The following is an 18505-nucleotide window of genomic DNA, read 5'->3' as shown; positions in this document are numbered from 1 at the left end:
CAAGTTATCTTTGAAGTCAGGTACTGAGACACCCAAAGGGAGATGGGGTTGTTTAGCCTGGAGAAGAGGAGGCTTAGGGTGGACGTCATTGCTCTCTACAGTTCACAAAAGGAGGTTGTAGTGAGGTGGGGGCTGATCTCTTCTGCTGTACCTACAGTGAGAGGACTAAAGGATGCGACTTTAAGGTGAGACAGAAATTCAGATTGGGCATTAGAAAAAAATTCATTGTATGATGAACAGGCATTGGAATAGGTTGCCCATGGATATGGTGGAGTCACATCCATGGAGGAACTCAAGGCACATCTGGATCGGGCGCTGGGGGATGTGGTTTGGGGTTACAGGGGTAATGCTGGGTGGATGGTTGCACTGGATGATTTTAAACATCTTTTCCAACCTCGATGACTTTATGATTCTATGATTTTTATCTTCAGGCAGACTTAGATATTACCTGAAAGTCACGTTTGGGGTTTCTGGTGTGTTTTGTGCAATTGAAGTTCAATACCAACTGGCCCATTTCTTCACACCGTTTTAAAGGTGTTTTTTGAGTTTCTGACAAGAAAGCAGGACTGTTATTGAAGGAGACACTTTGCCTTCTTGACTACCCAAAAAGAAGCAGAAAAAGGCTGAGCTTTCTTGGCAAAGGCAGCCTTCGCCAGCTTCTGAAGGGCGCGCTGCAAGGCTCCACCGGTGTCCTCCCGATTCAATCTGATCATCGCGGTGATGATTCCCCGGACTGCCTCTTGCCTTTCGGCTCGCACGATCGGCGCCCCGCGCTGCTGCCGCCCTGCCCGTCCCCCCGCGGGCCCGGGCGGGTGCCGGGAAGCGGCGCTGCCGTGGGTGGAGCCCGGGGGCTGCGGCTGCCCCGGCCCCGCTGCTGTCCCGGCCCCGCTGCTGTCCCGGCCCCACTGCTGCCCCGGCCCCGCTGCTACCCCGGCCCCGCTGCTGCCCCGGCCCGGCTGCTGCCCCGGCCCCGCCGCTGCCCTGCCGCGGGGTCCCGGCCCTGGGCAGGCGAGGATCGGGCCGGCTGACGGGCTGGTAAGTCCTGCTCCCCCTCCCTGCTCCCAGGGATCTTGTCTTGCAGGGTTTGTTCCCACTAGCGTTTAATTTTCGTGGGTGAGGCTGCTGTGTGTCACGATCCTTTCGGGGTGTAAAGCAGCCCTGTCCCCCCTTGCTGTTCTAGGAGGTGACTTCAGTTCTGAAGGCTGTCAGCCTTCTTCTGGGGATTAACCATCCTCAGCTTCTAAGGGAATGTGTGCTAACTATGATCCATTTCCTTCCAAATCTACTGATTTGGAGTTTGCCATAGAAAACAATCTTTTATATAGTTTTATTATATATACAACAAAGCATATTGGAAGAACAGTAAAAGGCACACACACACGCACATATGTATTTTTAAATGTATGTATATAGTTAAACACACAGAAAAGCATAAATAGTAACACATATATATGCATCTTTTTATATATATATATGCATACATGTATATATCCACACATATATATGTGTATACATATATATACATACATGCATATATATATATGCATGTATGTATATATGTGTGTGTAAGTGTATATATATATATATATATATATATATATATATATATATATATATATGAAAAGTTCCCAACCTTTCTTAGAAAAGTTTTTTCCTGATGGATCAGGCAAGATCCCCTGCTTTTATGAAGATAAATCATCACCGCTAATGACTTACATAAAATGGAAAAGTAAGGGAATTAGGAAGAAATGTTGAGTCCTAAAAAAAGGGTTTTAAGAGTCTATTGGAAACTACTCAGAAGAGCAGTTTTGAATTTTTTATTTTTTTTTTTTTAATTTTAGAGATCTTCTAATTAATTCTGGAGTAGGGAAAATATCAGCATTCCAGAAATGAAAAAGACCACCTGTTTGTCTGCAGCTGTCCTGCAAAACAGAGCAGTGCTACTGGCAGCTAATAATATCTCCAGCTTGCAGAAGTGGCATGAATTTGGCATTTTATTCAGTGTTCTGTGCAGACATACAGCTTGGCTTGCTTTTATTTTCCCCAAGTTTATCTGAATATCTCATCCGGGCCATGCAGTAGCACATCTGACAAACGATGGCTCCACAGTGATAAGCTGCAGAACCGATTTGCAGCGAGAATACAGTGAGACTGTTTTGTATGTATTGTGGCGGATGAAAGGAATGGAAGTGGGCCAAATTCAAGCTGTTTGCCATTGCATCTGATCAGCAGATCCTATGGAGAGAATTTGCCTGCTGTGAATATTTGATTCTCGCTAGCTTGAACTATCTTGTGTGTTGGCAGTGCTACTGTGTGAATTTGTGGTGACTTTCCAGGGTGTCTGTCCTGCTCGACTGCCAATTTTTTTACAGGGTTCAGGATTTTGTGCTCCACTTTGTGTGTGAGGAAAATTACTTAGTGCTGTACAGTGAACATTTTTTCGTATTTATAACACATAGGTTAAAACAAAAAATATATTAGAAGTGAGTAGTGTGTTATCTTTTCCCCCTCTCTCATTCTGTCCCTCCACATTCACGAAGGTATAAGCCCACCATCTACTCTCTCTGCATTGTCTTCAGAGATTATCTTCAATAACTGCAATTATGTTCAGATAATTGTCCTGACAAAGTGATTTTGTAGAGGTGAGCCTGTAAGATTATACACCAGAAAGTATGAAAAGGTAATGGTGTAGAAATCCAGCTATGAGAGCAGGAACATTTTAGCTTCCTTCCCATGCATCCTTCTGACTGAGTTCTCAGGGAGTCAGTGCTCTGCACCCTTATCTGTCCATGACCCTTCTTACTGGTTCATGGCTGGCTTTGCCTGGAAGTTGGCAGTTTTGTGTGTTGATTAATTTTTTGTTTCTGAAATTCAAGATAGTGAAACATTTACATTAACAATTTTTGGTTTTCTATACTTAGAAGTGAATGATATTGCCTGTAGTGCTGATGTAACAGTAACTGTCAGGACTCTGCTGAGGTAAGCAGAAAAGAGTTGGGATTTAACCCCTCAGTGTATCCTGTGTTTGTGTCCTGGGTCTGTCTGAAGTGTTTGTCTTCTCTATGCAACCTATTTAGACTTTCTGTCATTTTATAGATTAAGCACAGATAAAATTGTATAGATATCTGTGTTATCTATAGATCACAGATTTATAATTTGTAGATCTATATAAATATAGATATTTATGGACATAAAATCTTATATATTAAAATAATAGAGAAAATTTGCAAAATAAATGTAGGCTGTAACCTATCAGCTTGTTCTTCCTCTGTGTGTATGAAGGACAAAAGCCAGAAGATTATTTCTGTTTGTATCATGATGTGGGATAAAACTAAGATGAGCCGGCAAGAGACACTTGCAGATCCTCTGGGGCTGTAGGAAATGATGTGCTGACCAAATGACCAATTCTCTGTCTACTCCAGCACTGCAGATGCAGAAAGTAATGGCTGAGAGAAAAGCAGTATCATCTCCATTTAATATATTGAGGAAATTGTGTGATAGTGCCTCATAGGGGCTGCCAGAGGGACCAAATTCTGGTTGTGTGTCTTCTGAGACCACTGTAAAAGATACTGCTCTGTTAGCTGAGGACAGCAGCTGGCCACTCTGAAATCCTTGCCACTACACTGTGACCCATTTGCATGACCTATTTAACTCTGCCAAGTTGTAAGGAGCTGGGCAGGCACATTAAATGTGTCTTTTCAGTTACCTATTTAAAGTAAGGATGTTTTTTATATCTCTACTAGTAAACCTGTTTTTTCAGCTTTCTTTAGTTTCTTCGGGGATGACAAAGAGTGTCATTTTAGGTGACTACAAAAAATGCATAGTTGCAGCCAACAGACACTGAACAATAAATCCTCTTGAAAGATGAAAGCAAAATTTTCTGAGAACTGAAGAAGTCAGAACCTGGTCAGTGCAAGATGTAGTAATCCTGAAGAAAGCTTTGTTGGGAGCTGAGTCTTAACTTTAAGACTCCTTTCTCCCTTTAGTGGCTTAAGAGTGCTTTTCTCCAGTGACTCAATGGAAGTAAAAAATGTGAGTATCATCTGTACCAGAGCAAATCAGGAAAAGTTTAGTTTTGCAGTAGTATGAGATACATTTTTGGCTTGTGGTTAGGCAGCCTAGTCAGGTGTCCTGGAGTAAACTGGAGTATCACTTGAAAGCATTTTCTTTGTCGGATTTTTCTTCAATCATTTTTTTTTAAGTGCTCACATTGGGAAGTAATAATTATGAGTTTGTTAGCAAAAACAGAAACTCCTTTCAGGGCTTACAGATTGCATCTTGTTGGCACATGTGGTTATTTGTGTCCATACAAGATACCAGCTTTCTGAGGAATTGTTTGGGTGATAGTGTTAGTGACTGTTGGCAAACATTATTCGTATGATGACCATCAAAATAAAAGCATGTAGCCAGCAGGAGTAGGTGGTGCTGGTTTTTTTGAGAAGCAGGCATTTGTTCATCAGAAGAACTGAGTTTCCTAACTACGTGGCTGCCAAATAACTGGTATTTTTGTTACTGCTTATTATAACTCAGATTTGAATTTCTGGCATGGAGATGGGTGCAATTAGTTATCTTCAGCATTCCTTCTCCTTTGATTGTTTTTTAAGTCTATTAGGTTACTATGACCTCAGTGCCCTGTATATTTTTGTTAAATTTGGAAATATTGTTAGGAATTTTTTTTAAATGCTTTTGCATTTTTGTTCAGTTTGTTAGATTTACACATTACTCCACCAGCCATTTGAGAGTGACCAGGACTGTCCTTCATCAAAGACTAAACATAAGAGTTATTCACGATGCAGTTGGAAAAATTATAATGCAAACAGTAAGCCAGATGGAAAATTTTACAGGCATCTTTTCATGTCATGAATGATGCTGTCTCTCTGGGTTATGGGCTCTCTGCTCTCTCCACTGCTGTTCCTTCCCCCTGCTGGCTCTCCTCCAGAGCTGTTAAGTTTCAGCCAGGGAAGAAAGGGAGATTTGAACTCCTCTGAATTTCCAAGTCTGTGTTTTCTGTGGTGTGGCTGGCGATCTTTTTGTGTGAGAGTGTTGGCATGCCGAGAGCCACGGTGATTAGCATGCTGCTTGCAGAACAAACAGGGCTGCTCTCCCCAAGCCCCAGGAAAGGCCGGGGAGCAGATGTGGGGAGAACCCTGCTCCCCAGTCCTGCTCTGTCATGCAGAGTGGGTAAGAGCTGAGCACCACCAGGCTCCTCTGCTTCCCAGTTTTTATGAAAGCAGGTCTCTGCCGCACGCTGTGGTTCAGCTTCTCTGTAACTCTTCATGTGGCAGCTTAGCTTTAGGTTTGAGATGAGATCCCTCAGAGAATATCAAGCTGTACATTGTATCTTTACTGGTCCACACATCTGGCATTGCAGTAGCTGATATAGAAATGTATCTATCTAAAAATTTATTTTCTACTGGCCTGCAAGATTTATCCATGTAAAACATCCATGCTGTAACATGGGAGTGGTGTACATGCATACGTATAAAACCTGTATTAACTATATATGCCTGCATGCAGATTCCATCTACTTGGTGCAAACCAAAGTGTCAGTGCTTGGTACTTGGACTTGGTTTGAAAGAGACTTATATCAGTTGTTACTTAGCCTCTCTTAGTTATTGACTCCTAATTTTTACACTTTGAAAAGACCTCCATAAGAAGTGTTACGAAATTGGTGCTGTTTCTTCTTAGAGACCTCAGTGGCCTTGTGGTGTAGCTTCAAGGTTTTTATTTCAGGAGAAAGCACCTACCTCTTTTCTCAGTGGCTTCTAACTGGTTACATTTGGAGAGGCAAGAGAACTGTTGTGTTAACTGGATTGCTCATATCTGACAGGCAAAGTGTTTTCTGAACAAATTGCTTGCTTAAATGGTGGTGGGCTTTTTCATAGCTACTCTTCTTGCTCCATGCAAAAATCACGTTTTTTTCTACTCTGTAGCGTGCTGAGGTTGTGTGGCAGCCTGCAGCAGTAGGTAGAGAAATTAGTGGGCCTTTTCCAGTTAAAAAAGTTGACAATGTCTCTGAAAAAAAGCAAATCAACAAGCTTGTTGTAGTTACATATCTTAGGAAAAAAAAGGAAAAAAAGTTTCATATGTATCTGGTTTTCAAACAAAATCTACACTGACTTCTTAAATTATGTGACTGGAAATGTCTGGTTCTTCATTTAGCTAATGGTATGAATGTTCATGAGCAGTTACTGAATTAGAGAGAAGTTGGTTTGGTAAGTTTTTTTTCAGTTAAGAAGAGTTAAAGGTGTTGAGATTTTATCTCTTTTTGTCTCTTTTCAGGATAATATCATATTATTCTTAAGAGGCTGCAAAGAACTGGGACTTAAAGAATCTCAGCTTTTTGATCCTGGTGATCTGCAGGACACATCAAACAGAGTAACCATCAAGTAAGTACAGCAGCAGTCTGTGACTAGCATGTTACAGCCTCAGGTACATGTGATGCAATACTAAATATTTAAGAATGAGCAAAAAGTCTATAGAACTGTAATTTGTATAAGGCAAATAGAAAGCAGAGGTTTGGGAAACTTTCAGAGTTGGGACAAATACATTGTTCTATTCAACAGGTTTTGTCTCAGAGACATCAACCACAGCTCTGTAAAACAGGACTTGGAGAATGCTCTCAGGCCTGTGGTGTGACTCTTGGGGATATCTTGTGCAGGGCTGGGAGTTCAGTTTGATGATCCTTGTGGGTCCCTTCCAACTCAGTTTATTCTGTGATTTTGTGAAAGTACTGTCTTAGTTAGGCAATGAAATTCTGAGGGATTTAGGGGTTTTCCTAATCTAAATTGATGGCATTCTTTGTCTGTCCCAACTAATAAAATATTGTAGTCTGGGGAACAAGAAGTCACAGCTCTGTTATTTCAGATTAAACTGTTCTGACGGTGCAGTATAGGACATTTAGAAGCTTCTCAGATTCTATGAGATGCAGACATAAGCATGGTCTCTTCGCTTGCTTGCAAGAGCTTTAGCTTGAGACACAGTAATTGGGCTGAGGAAGTCTGTGTGAACTGGAAATGCCACAATTTAGATAGTTTTTCACAAAAGCTGCACTCCCACCGCCACACAAATTGCAAAGGCCCCCCCACCTTTTAAAAGAAAATGCACCCCACACTTTCATAAAATCAACAAAATTTATAATTGGTGTTATTTAGAAGTTTTCCTGAAAGTTTTGTTTCTATAATGTAATATTACAGTTATAACAGGAGTTATTGCTCTAGAGACAAGGAAATGCTGCTGAGTTGATTGAATGGTCTAATTTCATTTGGTCAAAAAGATCACTAATGAAATCCTGGTCCTGGTCCATATCCATTTTACAAAAGTATATGGAAACAATTCACTAAATTTCGGTAGCGTTTTTTTATTCCTTTCTGGCAGTGGAAGCTGGACAAGTTTTCGTAGTTTTCAGGCATTGTCTGGGAAAATTCAAAGACTCTGAAAATCAAATTGGCCAGTGTCCTTGTTCTAAGGAATACAATTTTTTGTTCCTTCCCAAGTTTCTGACTCTAACATGAGGTTCTTCTTACCATCTACATGGCAGTGAGTGGGGGCTAAGTCATGTATTTTTTCTAAATCTGGTAATACTTCAGTGAAATATGGTGTTGATGATTTCTTGTAAAATCATTACAATTGACTGCAGAGAGTTGCAAAACAACCCATAATCTTCACATAAAACCGTAATCTGCATATGAAACCAGAGAGGAAGAGTCTTTCTCATGAAAACCTTCATCTTTTGGGGTTGAGGATGAATGGAGTACCTTGGTGGAGGCAGGGTGGAGCTCAAAGCAGAGCTGTTCAGTATGTCACCAGGTTAAACCTGGCATCATAAACTCCACAGAGCTGGCCTCACTCTCTGCTGCATATGAGGGCTTCAGAGAAAGCAGCTGTGGAAATGAGCCAAATGTTTTCCTAGCACTGTCCAAGTTCACGCTGAGTAACTGAGTTGAGGTGTACAAGCCAAGTCCATGACTGTTTTAGAGAAATATGCTGGAGGCTGTCTTCTGCTAGCTAACTCCCAAATCACAAAGGTGATTTTTTCCCTCTTTGAAGACTTTTTTGGGTGATTTTTTTTTAAGCATGGTGAAAATATTATTTGTTCTGTGGTAAAGGATGAGTATGACATTATTGCACATGCTTAAGGTAATGACATTTTAACTTTTTTTTTTTCCATATAGATATTAATTGAGGCATGCATTAGCTCTATTTTTTGGATCACTCTGCTTATAAAAGTTATGAGCTAATGCTGTAAGGAATTTTTTTGTGACTTATTAAGTCTCTTTTCCACTATTATTTTACTAAGAAAAAACCCAGGACTGTTCTATTTTTCTTATTGTGTGGGTCTTAGTGGACAAAATATTGGTTTAAAAAGATGTTATCAAAAATACACTTTGTTTACCATTGCCTGTATTTAGGCTTTTGTTCTTTTAACAGATTTGAGTACATTTATTTTTGGTTTTTTCAGATAAACTTTAATGCTGGAGTGGTCTTACTGTTATAGTAGAAGACAACTGCACTATAAATAATCAGGACACAATCTTTGCTAAATCTCAAGTAGTCTTATTTTGTTTTCAGCACCTAAATGTGATACATATTTCCTTTATTTTTTAATGCTTTCTTTACTGGATTTTGAAATGTTGTTTATGTTTGCACAAACTTTGCACCTTGTTGTTTTTAACATAAATCTGCTACTCTTCCATGAACATAAGAGAAAAAAAATAAATTGAGAACGATGATGCCAATGTTCAGTTTGAGTGCTTAAGTATACGTTTAAAAAATAAATGTTTTCCATGGCACGTTCTGTTTTACATGGCAGGGTCTTTGTTGCTTCGTCCATTCACTTTGTTCTTTGTAGTGTTTGTTTCCACAAAAGCACCCGCAATATTTCTTTAATATTTGGTGATGCCTTTTATGCTTGTTCAGTTGTTTCCAGAATCTGTATGGGTTGCAGAGCAGAATCTGACTGTTGGATAACTCTAGAACATATTTTAGCAGTGACAACTTTTGTCTTCCTTTTTTAAGAAATCAACAATTCTGTTTAAAGGAGATATTTTGGCATTGTCCTACTTTACTGTGGGACCATTATAAACACATTTTCTTTTGTACTTCCAGAATTCTAATTTAATGATTGAAATAATGGTGACAAAATACTCCCATGTTATGAATAAATGAATGTGTGAACTACATTTTCTTAACTTTCATGTGTTTCCAGACAGCAGAAGCATTCAGTAGGCTTTTGTTAGGGAAAATGTGATTTGCTGCATACAGCCTCTTGGAAAGTATGTCTACTTTCTGATTTTTTTTTTCTTTATCTTTGTATGTGTTTGTGTGTGCAACCAGGAACATTGACTATAGTAGGAAGCTGAAAAATGTAAGTACATCACTTGGAGTTTTTGTCTGGTTAATCTTGTCAGTGGCCTGACCAAGAATTATGTCAGTAAAAACTTGGGTACACATGAGTGTTGCTGAAAAGCCCTTCTGAATAAAAACCTGACTGGGTTCTGCTGCAAATTTAGGTAGAGCTGCTATGGCAAAGTAGTCTTACAATAGAAATAAAATGAGAACATTTGTCTCTTCTTAGATACTCTTAGATAAGTGATAAACAAAGTGATTTCTGTGCTGTCCATTGTGGTGTTTTTGGGAACAGTCTGATTCAATCATGAAGCCACACTTCTGTAGCCCTTCACAAATATATAAGCATAGAGTACAGTTGCACAAAGCATTTAAAATGGCGCAAAATGACCTTTAAATTGGGATGCAAGGCTTTACTATCAGGTTTGCTACCTTTCTCAATGTTCTTCCAAATAAATTAGTATTTTCCCAGAAAGATTATTCCATTTAATTCCATTTTCCTGTGAATTTAAACTAAGGGCAATAGTATTGGATCCTGTATTTGTTAACTAGAAAAGAAAATATCTAAGCTTTTCTGGACTCAGTTTAAAGCCTAGCAAGCTGTCTGTCGTTAGTTAGCTGTAATTTTTATTTGGCTCACATCCCTGTATCCTGATAGGATATGCCAAGATTTTTTTTAATAACTTTGAAAGCCAATAATCATAACTGCCATGACTGGAGGTTAAAAAAAAACCCCAAACAACACCAAAACCACCCCCTCCCCCAAACTGTTTCATCCTGTCTTTTCCATCATCAGTAGAATAGTGTCTTCTGCATCCAGTGCACAGAGTTTTAGGGGAAGGATTCAGCTTTAGAATTCGACATTCTTTATGGGCGCTGGCTAAACGTCTTTGTACAGATGTATTGCTTTAAAGGTGAAATTTCAAAAGTATGCTCCATAATGTGCTTGTAGGCAATATATGCTTTCCAGGTGCATGATCCTGCAGCCTCAGCTGGCAGGCAACCAGAATTGCTTGCAAATGTGAAATTTTCTGCCCTTTTTTCCTTTTTTTTTTTTTTTTTTTTTTTTTTAAATACAGAAAGGAAGAAGAGAGAAAGTGATTAAATTCTAGCAGAAATAAATAAAAATACCAAAAATACCATAACCTTCATCAACGAACTAAATGGCAAATTAATTGGACTGTTTCCTAGTTGCTAGAAATACTGTTATTTGCAAATATTTTCATCTAACTTGAGAACGTATACTGTAAGACTTTTTTTGCATTAAATTTATCAAGTGGTATTGGTTAAAGGAAAATAGTTCAGATAAACATTGTTTCAAGACAAAAAAAATCAGTACTAGCAACATGACCTCCTTTCATTGAGCAAAGTAGTATTGATTTGGATGTAATTTTTTTGTAAAAAGGGAGAAGTTTTTGAACTTTTTAAAAAATGTTACTTATTTCATGACATTTATACTACTTGTAAACTGAAGAAAAATATAAATTGTATTTATATATAAAATACATATTTTACATTATGTATCACAGTTGTTTCTAAACAGAAGGTCTGTATGATGCTGTATCCTTTTCTGACAGGGCCTCAGCTGCAGTTCTGCATAATTTTGGACATCAAATTAAAAATGGGGATGCTAGAGCAAGTTGATACAAAAAGTCTGGCATGCTGCTGAGAAGGAATGTGGATGCATGTTTTAGGGAAGAAGACTCTGAGAGATGTCTGTTCCCAGTGAAATCCCACTTTGGGATTTCTGCTAGTCTTGTTTCCTATATAGCATGAAGTATATGGCCCTGTCCCACCAAAACATAAAATACTACATTTCAGTTTATTAATCTTTTTTGATACAGTTAGTGGTAACTATTATTTATTATTGGTTGCATCTCTTTTCCACATCAAAATATTTCCTGTTTGTTCTGCAGTTAAATACTTTGCGATGTCATGGAATATGCTGAAATAAAGAGCATTAAATGAACAAAAGCCCTAAGTTCTAGGTGATGGTTTGTCACTTTTAGCCAGTGCAAAACTGTAAATTGAATTGCCTTTGATGAGCCGTTTCCAGTCCAAATAGCTTCTGCACAGGTATCATTAAAGACATTAATCTAAGTGGAGACATATGTGGGTGTAGAAAAGGCTTTTCCCTGCATTTTTGATATAAATGTCAGCATTTTTGGATGTATTGGATTTGACCATCCTAAGCATCTTAATTTCTCATTTTCTAAAACAAGTGCAACACTAGCAGTGTCAGGTCAGGTTTCTTTGCTACTTGCAAGAGCAATTCTTGGTCCTTTTCCCTCACCAGTTTTGAAGGGATTTTTAAGTTATGGAGAGATATCATGTCAGAACTTAAGCGAAATCACTAACTTAATGCTACAGTCTGATAGAAACAACAGAATGCTCAAAGCTTTTGATTAATCTCGGGCGAAGCAATTCTTTAACTAGCAGAAGCCTGGAAATAAATGTTCCTATGTCATCTTGTTACTTACATTAAGATGATTAAAAATGGGACTCACTTTGCTGTCCTTGAAATAGGACATATTCAATATGCTTTTAGGCAGGCAGGTCTTAATGGTTTTCATTAATGACTGCTAATATTAGTACTCTGGGGATTTTTTTGGTATTTAATTTATGAACAAATATATTTATGTGTGTTTTCTAGAAGTCTCAAATCTATTTGTCTAGTTTTTCTACTCAGATCCATCTTTCCTGTTTATTTTCCAGGCAGACATTATTATTTTTATTAAAAATACCAAAGATATAATATGTTAAGTTACATATTTTGTAGGAATGTTTAAATTTTCATAGTTGCCTGATGTATTTATGTTTAACCTTTGACAGACACTTCCCTTTCAGTTCTGATTTATAACAAAATCTTGTGCCACTGTGCAGTTTAGAATAAATGAGGGATATTGCAGGGAAGTAAATTTAGCTACAGGACTGTGTAGATGGCTTAAATTAATTCTTATTAACTTCTGCAGGTATTAGTCACCATTTATTGGCTAGGGAAAGCAGCAAACAGCTGCACGTCATATAGTGGATCAACCCTGAACCTGAAGGAGTTTGAAGGCTTCCTGGCACAAATGAGAAAGGTATCTTTTTGTTATGTTTTGGGAATGGGAATTTGCTTCAAATTATTACTCCAAAGTTTCTTGCTAAATAGGAGAGAGGGGGCTGGAGTGCAAATTCTTTAGTAAACCTCCACCTACATAAAAAATGTTTTTGATTTACCAAACTCTGAAAACTACTTTGACAGCCAGCTTTATGGTGGTATCAGTGATGTAGCAAGTGATGTCAAACAGGGCTTTAGAATTGTCATGTGGCTCTTTCATCTTAATTTCCATATGTTTTAGTTTGAATTATTTTCATTTATGACACCGAGTTTCAGCTAGAAGAGCTGAGATTCAAAAGTAATGTGTTGGGACTCACAAGAGCATAATTTTTTTTTCTTTAAAACATTCAATATCAAGGGCAGCTTTTTTTGGTTTTGTATTGCAACATAAAGCATCAAACCAAAGGATTTAAATAAAGCTGAAGTGGAAGAGAAGGAGATTATGTTTCACCAAGGGCATAGTTAGGATAAATCTGTTTTTGCCAAGTTCTAAATTCTGGCTGAAATAATATTTGGTGGTTTATGATGAGCTGATCTCTGTTGAAAGGGAAAAATTGTGTTTGCTGCAGGATGGTTTGGGGATTTTTCATTGAGCATGCCCTGAACCTTCACATTCGATGCTTAACCTCATGATTAATGCTAATGGTAAGCACTGATAACCAAACCTGCCTTTCTTTGGGATGGAAGGGGCAAGGAGCAAGAGTGGAAGATTAGCAGCACCATGTGCTGGCAGTGCCTGTATTAGACATACTGCTCAAGGAAGGCTGTGCAGTTACATTCTGCAGTCCACAAAAAGCCTGCTATTTCCTCCCCACCTCATGTAATGGCCAAGTCATCACAGGCAGTAGGGTTTGGGGACCATGGGAGACTCTGGTCTTAAATTCTGCTTCAGCTGTGTGCTGCTGCAGCTGTGCCAGCTGCAGCTCTTCATTCTGGGATCTCACAGGGCCCGCACCACTGGAGAGGAAGAATTGCTTGTCTGACTGATAGAAGTTCCTACACCCTGGTGTGACCAGAGAACCTGAACTCTGGGTAAAAGATGGGTAAAATTCCTGTTTGTGAGCCCAGTTCCTCTGAACAAGCAGGTGAAAATGGAGAGGAAGAGAGAGCATCCTGCTTCTCTGGAGAAGTTTATTTTAGTCTTCATTTTAATGACCTGTGCTTGGGACTTTGGCACTCAAGAGTGATATGACTGAGCCATAAAAAAAGCAATAAAAAGATGAAGTTAGTAGTTGAGTTGTTTGCAAATAGAAGATGTGGGGAAGGAGCAGTTCACACTCCAAAGGGTGTGAAAGGTGAAACAAACCCAAAAAAGGGAGCTAGCACAGAAAAATTGCCAAAGTGCAGGTTGTTGCAATGTTAATGTTGTATGGTGTCATGATTTATTTTTTAATGTTTAATCTCACACCATGAGGCTCCTCTTTTTCCAGGTGATATTTACCCATGAAACTAATCATCAGAGCATTTTGGAGGTCTATCTTCAACCCTTTTGTGAGATGAAATAGGCTAGGGGCAAAAGGAAGCATTCTCCAGGGAGCTGGTGGTTTTGAAGGGTCTGGCTGGGCATTGCAGAGTGCTGCAAATTAAGGACAAAAGCAAGAAGCTGGTACTTGATTTGTTGCAAATGTTGGAGCTGGGAGAAGAGTAGAGGTCTCATAAAAGCTGAAAGCTAGATATGCCTTTAATGCATAAACAGAGCATTTTGCAGTCCTGAAAAGTCTTATTTAGGGTGATGCTGCTGTGAGGGCTGCTGGCAACTTCTTTTATCACGTCCCTAGTCTTGTACCCCTGCAGTATTTCCCACTGGCAATTGTGGATTTGTATATTACTGCATTTGAAGAGGATTTGGTTGTAAAATATAACATGTTAATCATGCTGTGCAACACTCTGATGTTCTTTAGAGCTGAGCTTGGGTGATGAAAAGACACTTTATCACATTCTCTACTGGCTTTTTTTCCACAGAATTTAATAACTAAATCGACCATAAATTTAGTGTGGTTTAGTTTTTCTGTTGTAAATCCTCTCTACCCTCCTTTTTTTAATAAGTAAATCAAAAGACAGCTCTGATGTAAGTTGTCTTGGACTCATCTTTTTCTACTTCTCATGCTGAAGGGGATATTAATTTCTAATTTTAATCATGCTACTCTGTTTTTAATTTCATTAACTATTTGAGTACTCATTCTTCTTTACTTTTAAACTAGAAATTCCCAATGACAAAATATCCATGGCTTTTTGATTATATTCAGTGGTTGGAACTTCCTGGACAAATGCATCTTGTATTTGGCAATCACACTTTAACTGCTCCTCAGTGACATACTGTGTTTTTAATTAGATAATATAAAAGACTAACGTGCTGTTGTGTGTCATGTCATGGTGTTATCAGTCCCACAGATAAGCACATTCCCACTGATAGCATTTGAGAGATGACGTTTGTTCAAGGCAGGACAAGTACCCATCTGTGTGACGGCATTGTGTTGAGAGAGTGTCTTTGCCAAGGGAAAAGCTGTAAAGAACATGTTTACAGAAGTCTAGGGTCCTGTGCTGGTGCCTGCCTCCTAATTCTTAGTGAGCAGCGAAATTAACATAAACAGGCCATTGAAAGAAGGTTCTGCAGAACTCATTAGTTCACAATTGGACTGTTTTCAGACTCTGGGAGATAGTGAATGTGGGATGGGGCTTTTTGCCCAGTTAAAGTCCTTGTGGCTGCTGAGCAGTTCTGTGCCATTCAAATACAGTAATTTAGGAAAATGGAAGTGTGCCTAAAGATTGAGAATAGCTGATTGGTATGAAGGGATGAGCGATTTAAGGAATTAGGATTTTTTAAAAGATTTTTGGATCATGTCACAAGCGGGACTTTGATAGGATTTGTAGATTTGTTCTTGGCTGTGTATAATTCATGCAGATTTCAGTGAGGTAGATTTTTGTTGTCTATTATTTCTATCAATATTTTAGTTCACTGAGCAGAACTGGGAAAAGAAATTGCATAGGACTCCTTACAACATTTTAGATGCATTTTATCTGTTTCTAGAATATATTTTCGTTTCTGTTTACTGTGAGGTTACTTAATGGTATTACCACGGTTTAGCTTGGCCTTAGGTGACCTTTGCTGCTGCCCTTAATGTGGTATTTTGGCAGATTAGTAGTAAGTGGCACTAATTAGGCCTTCTTCCTGAAAAGTTTGCAGGGCATTTGGTCTGATGTCTCAGTCCTACTTCAAGCCTCCCTCTTGTTTGGCAGGGGAGTGCTGGTGTATTGCTGTGGAGCTCTCTACTCTGCATCACTTTTCCAGCAAACTCGCTTTTTGTGGAGGCATCCCGCCATAGCATACTGTGATATTCCTGATTGATCTTCTCATTGACAATACTAGTGATGGGTAAAACCTTAGCAGTCAGGGACAGTGAGAGCTCTGCTCAATATAGCCATTGTGCTTCAGCTAGTGGTAAGCAGGGGGTGCTTCTTAATTAGGAATTAATATTCAAATGCTTCTGGGGGAAAAAAAAATCACATTCCAGCCTCTTTGGGTCACAAAATGTCACTCTGATAATGGCACCCACATCTCTGACTTTACTTACTTTCAAGGGAGAAAAAAACAGATTTATCTCTGAACAAACTTAGTTATTTTTGTTTTTTCTCAGTCTGTGCGATTGCAATTAATGTTAAGACAGTCTCTAAAACAAGGGATTTATTATAATGCAAGGGTGAGGATGGCTTCTATTGACCTTTCCCTCTGCTGGAGTTTCAGTGTTTTAGTATGTGCTGCTTGCACTGGAAAGAATTTATAATCACAGGGCTGTCAAAGACAACCATTGTTCTCCCTGCTCTGAACATGTGGGTCAGCTACAAGTGCTTTCATATCCCCCAGAGCCAGGAGCTGGCAAAGAGTAAAGAGCACAACTGAATTCTTCTGAGGCATCGGGAAAAGCATTTTGCATATTTTTCATTGCTGATTGCTTGAGAAAGACATCCCTCTTTCATAACAGGAATTTCTCTTCAAGGTAGACGGAGGCTGGGGCACACTGCTTTATTATTTTGCCGAGCTGAAGCAGCAACAACAAATGCTGTCTGCTGGGGTCCTGGCCAGATAGAATAGATGGGCAAGGGGAAAGGGGGGGGAAATCTTTTGGAAAGCAGCAAACTTAAACCTGATGCAGGCACGATGTTAAAATTGTAGTGCCTTTGGCTGTGCTATGGACTGTGGACGACAAGTCAAGTTTCAGGTTACTTTCACTTTTGATCAGTTTATTAACTGGTCTATTGGAACTTTTTCTCAGTTCATTGTACTAATCTAAGGAGAGTAGTTTCTTCTTAAACAGCATAAAACTTGTTTATTGCAAGCTTGCACTTTGTTTTGAAGGGAAGAAGGGGCAAAACCCAAGAAGCCCTTTTTTGGGGAGGAGATTTTTAGTATTTGGGAAGATGCTTTGTTCTCTGATGTGTCATGCATCTCACGAGTATGTCAGTGCCTTCTTTATGAAGACGTTCCTGCTGTATTTCCATGTAGGAAACAGAGGATATCGAGAGCCCCAAGCGCAGCATTCGTGACAGCGGCTACATAGACTGCTGGGACTCTGAGCGCAGTGATTCCCTGTCCCCGCCTCGCCACGGCAGAGATGATTCCTTTGACAGTCTGGACTCCTTTGGCTCCCGCTCGCAGCAGACACCATCTCCAGATGTAGTGCTCAGAGGGAGTAGTGATGGTAAGTACCAGCCACAGCGTGACACTGTGACATAGAAGTAATGTTTCTGGAATAAATGTGCCATTCAGAAGTTACATACAGCCTCTGAATCGGGCAAAGCCGATGGGAGAACTTCTCTGTGAATGCTGATCTGTGCTCCCTGAGCTGTAGATGACTTTGCCAACAGTTTACCTGAAGTTTGTCTCAAGACAGCATAGCATTGGGAAATGTGTTACATCATTGCAATGTAATTTTATGATGGGAAGAGTGGGTTTTGGTGTAAGAGGATGTTATGCAGACTCATTTTAACTTACAAACTAGGTTGAAGCAAAAAATAAAATTACAGGAACAGAATGTAGTGAATTGTAGTGAATAAAATATTTGCTTAAGTAAATGCAAGGCAAATAAATGACATAATAATATCTTGAGTATGTCTGATACTTGACAGAGTTTTGAAATCTGATGTACAGCACTTTATCAAATGTTATATATTTTTTTATGGCATTTAGAAAATTGGGTAAAATAATACCTCTCAGTATCAGAGTTTTGTACACATTTGTGAGAGGACAGGCAGCTCTAGGCATGCAGAAGGGCTGCTGCTTCTCTGCCTTTCTTTTCTGATTCTGAGTTTTCAGAGGATTATAAACACAGCATGCTACATGAAGTAGGATTTACTAGGAATAAGTGTGGACCATGCACTTAGGTTTCATGGTCCTGTCATGAGCAGGATTCTGGTTTAGGACAAAAGGATGCATGATTGAAACTCTTTCTGTGCAGTTACATTCCTGATAAACAGATGAATAAGTCAAACTTCATCATCAGATGAAGTTACGTTGCACACATGAATCACTTCTCCTTAGTAATGTTGTTTATTTAATTTAAAAAGGAAAAGCAGGAAGACTTTTTGGTAGGAACCAGATGTTCGTACTGCTTTTGGCAGTGTGTAAAAAACTGGTACTAATCATAACCGGACATATGAGAGATTTCCTGAGGTGATGGGGAACTCCTTAGAACTGGAAAGCTGGCAGGGAAAGCTGGTATCACAGTAGAGTTATGAAAGAGGTCTGGGAAAGTCACAGCTGAGATCTGCTCTGCTGCTCTGAGTGGCCTTTGGTGTTTGGGCTGTTACTGGTTGACCATCCAGAACCAGCTACCTGAGACTGATTCCCTGAAACAGCCTCGTGACCCCTCAGACACTGAGCAGAGCCCAGGCTCCACATTATAAAAATTTCTTCTGGCTTCTCAAATGAGACAAGCATGGTGTTGGCAAATAGGAACACCTCACATGTCCTAATTGAAAAGTTGCTCTATCCTGGGTGCTCAAGGGATGTCCGGTGTCTCTGCTTACTTGGCGCTGGTAGGCAGCCAGTTAGGTATG

General features: G+C 39.3%; 1 protein-coding gene across 1 annotated transcript in view; it reads left to right on the top strand.

The window, feature by feature from the left end:
* LIMCH1 (LIM and calponin homology domains 1) overlaps positions 1 to 18505 on the top strand; it is a 181749-nt gene that overhangs the window by 101511 nt on the left and 61733 nt on the right. The window contains exons 4-7 of the mRNA XM_033060793.2: positions 6283 to 6389; positions 9337 to 9367; positions 12321 to 12431; positions 16953 to 17148. Of these exons, the coding sequence (XP_032916684.1) occupies positions 6283 to 6389; positions 9337 to 9367; positions 12321 to 12431; positions 16953 to 17148 (445 nt within the window). The remainder of the gene's footprint in view (positions 1 to 6282; positions 6390 to 9336; positions 9368 to 12320; positions 12432 to 16952; positions 17149 to 18505) is intronic.

This window comes from Catharus ustulatus, chromosome 5 (assembly GCF_009819885.2).
Source record: "Catharus ustulatus isolate bCatUst1 chromosome 5, bCatUst1.pri.v2, whole genome shotgun sequence".
In the NCBI taxonomy this organism is placed as follows: domain Eukaryota; kingdom Metazoa; phylum Chordata; class Aves; order Passeriformes; family Turdidae; genus Catharus; species Catharus ustulatus.
The sequence above is the reverse complement of the archived record's forward strand: the minus strand, read 5'-3'. Positions and strand labels throughout refer to the sequence as shown.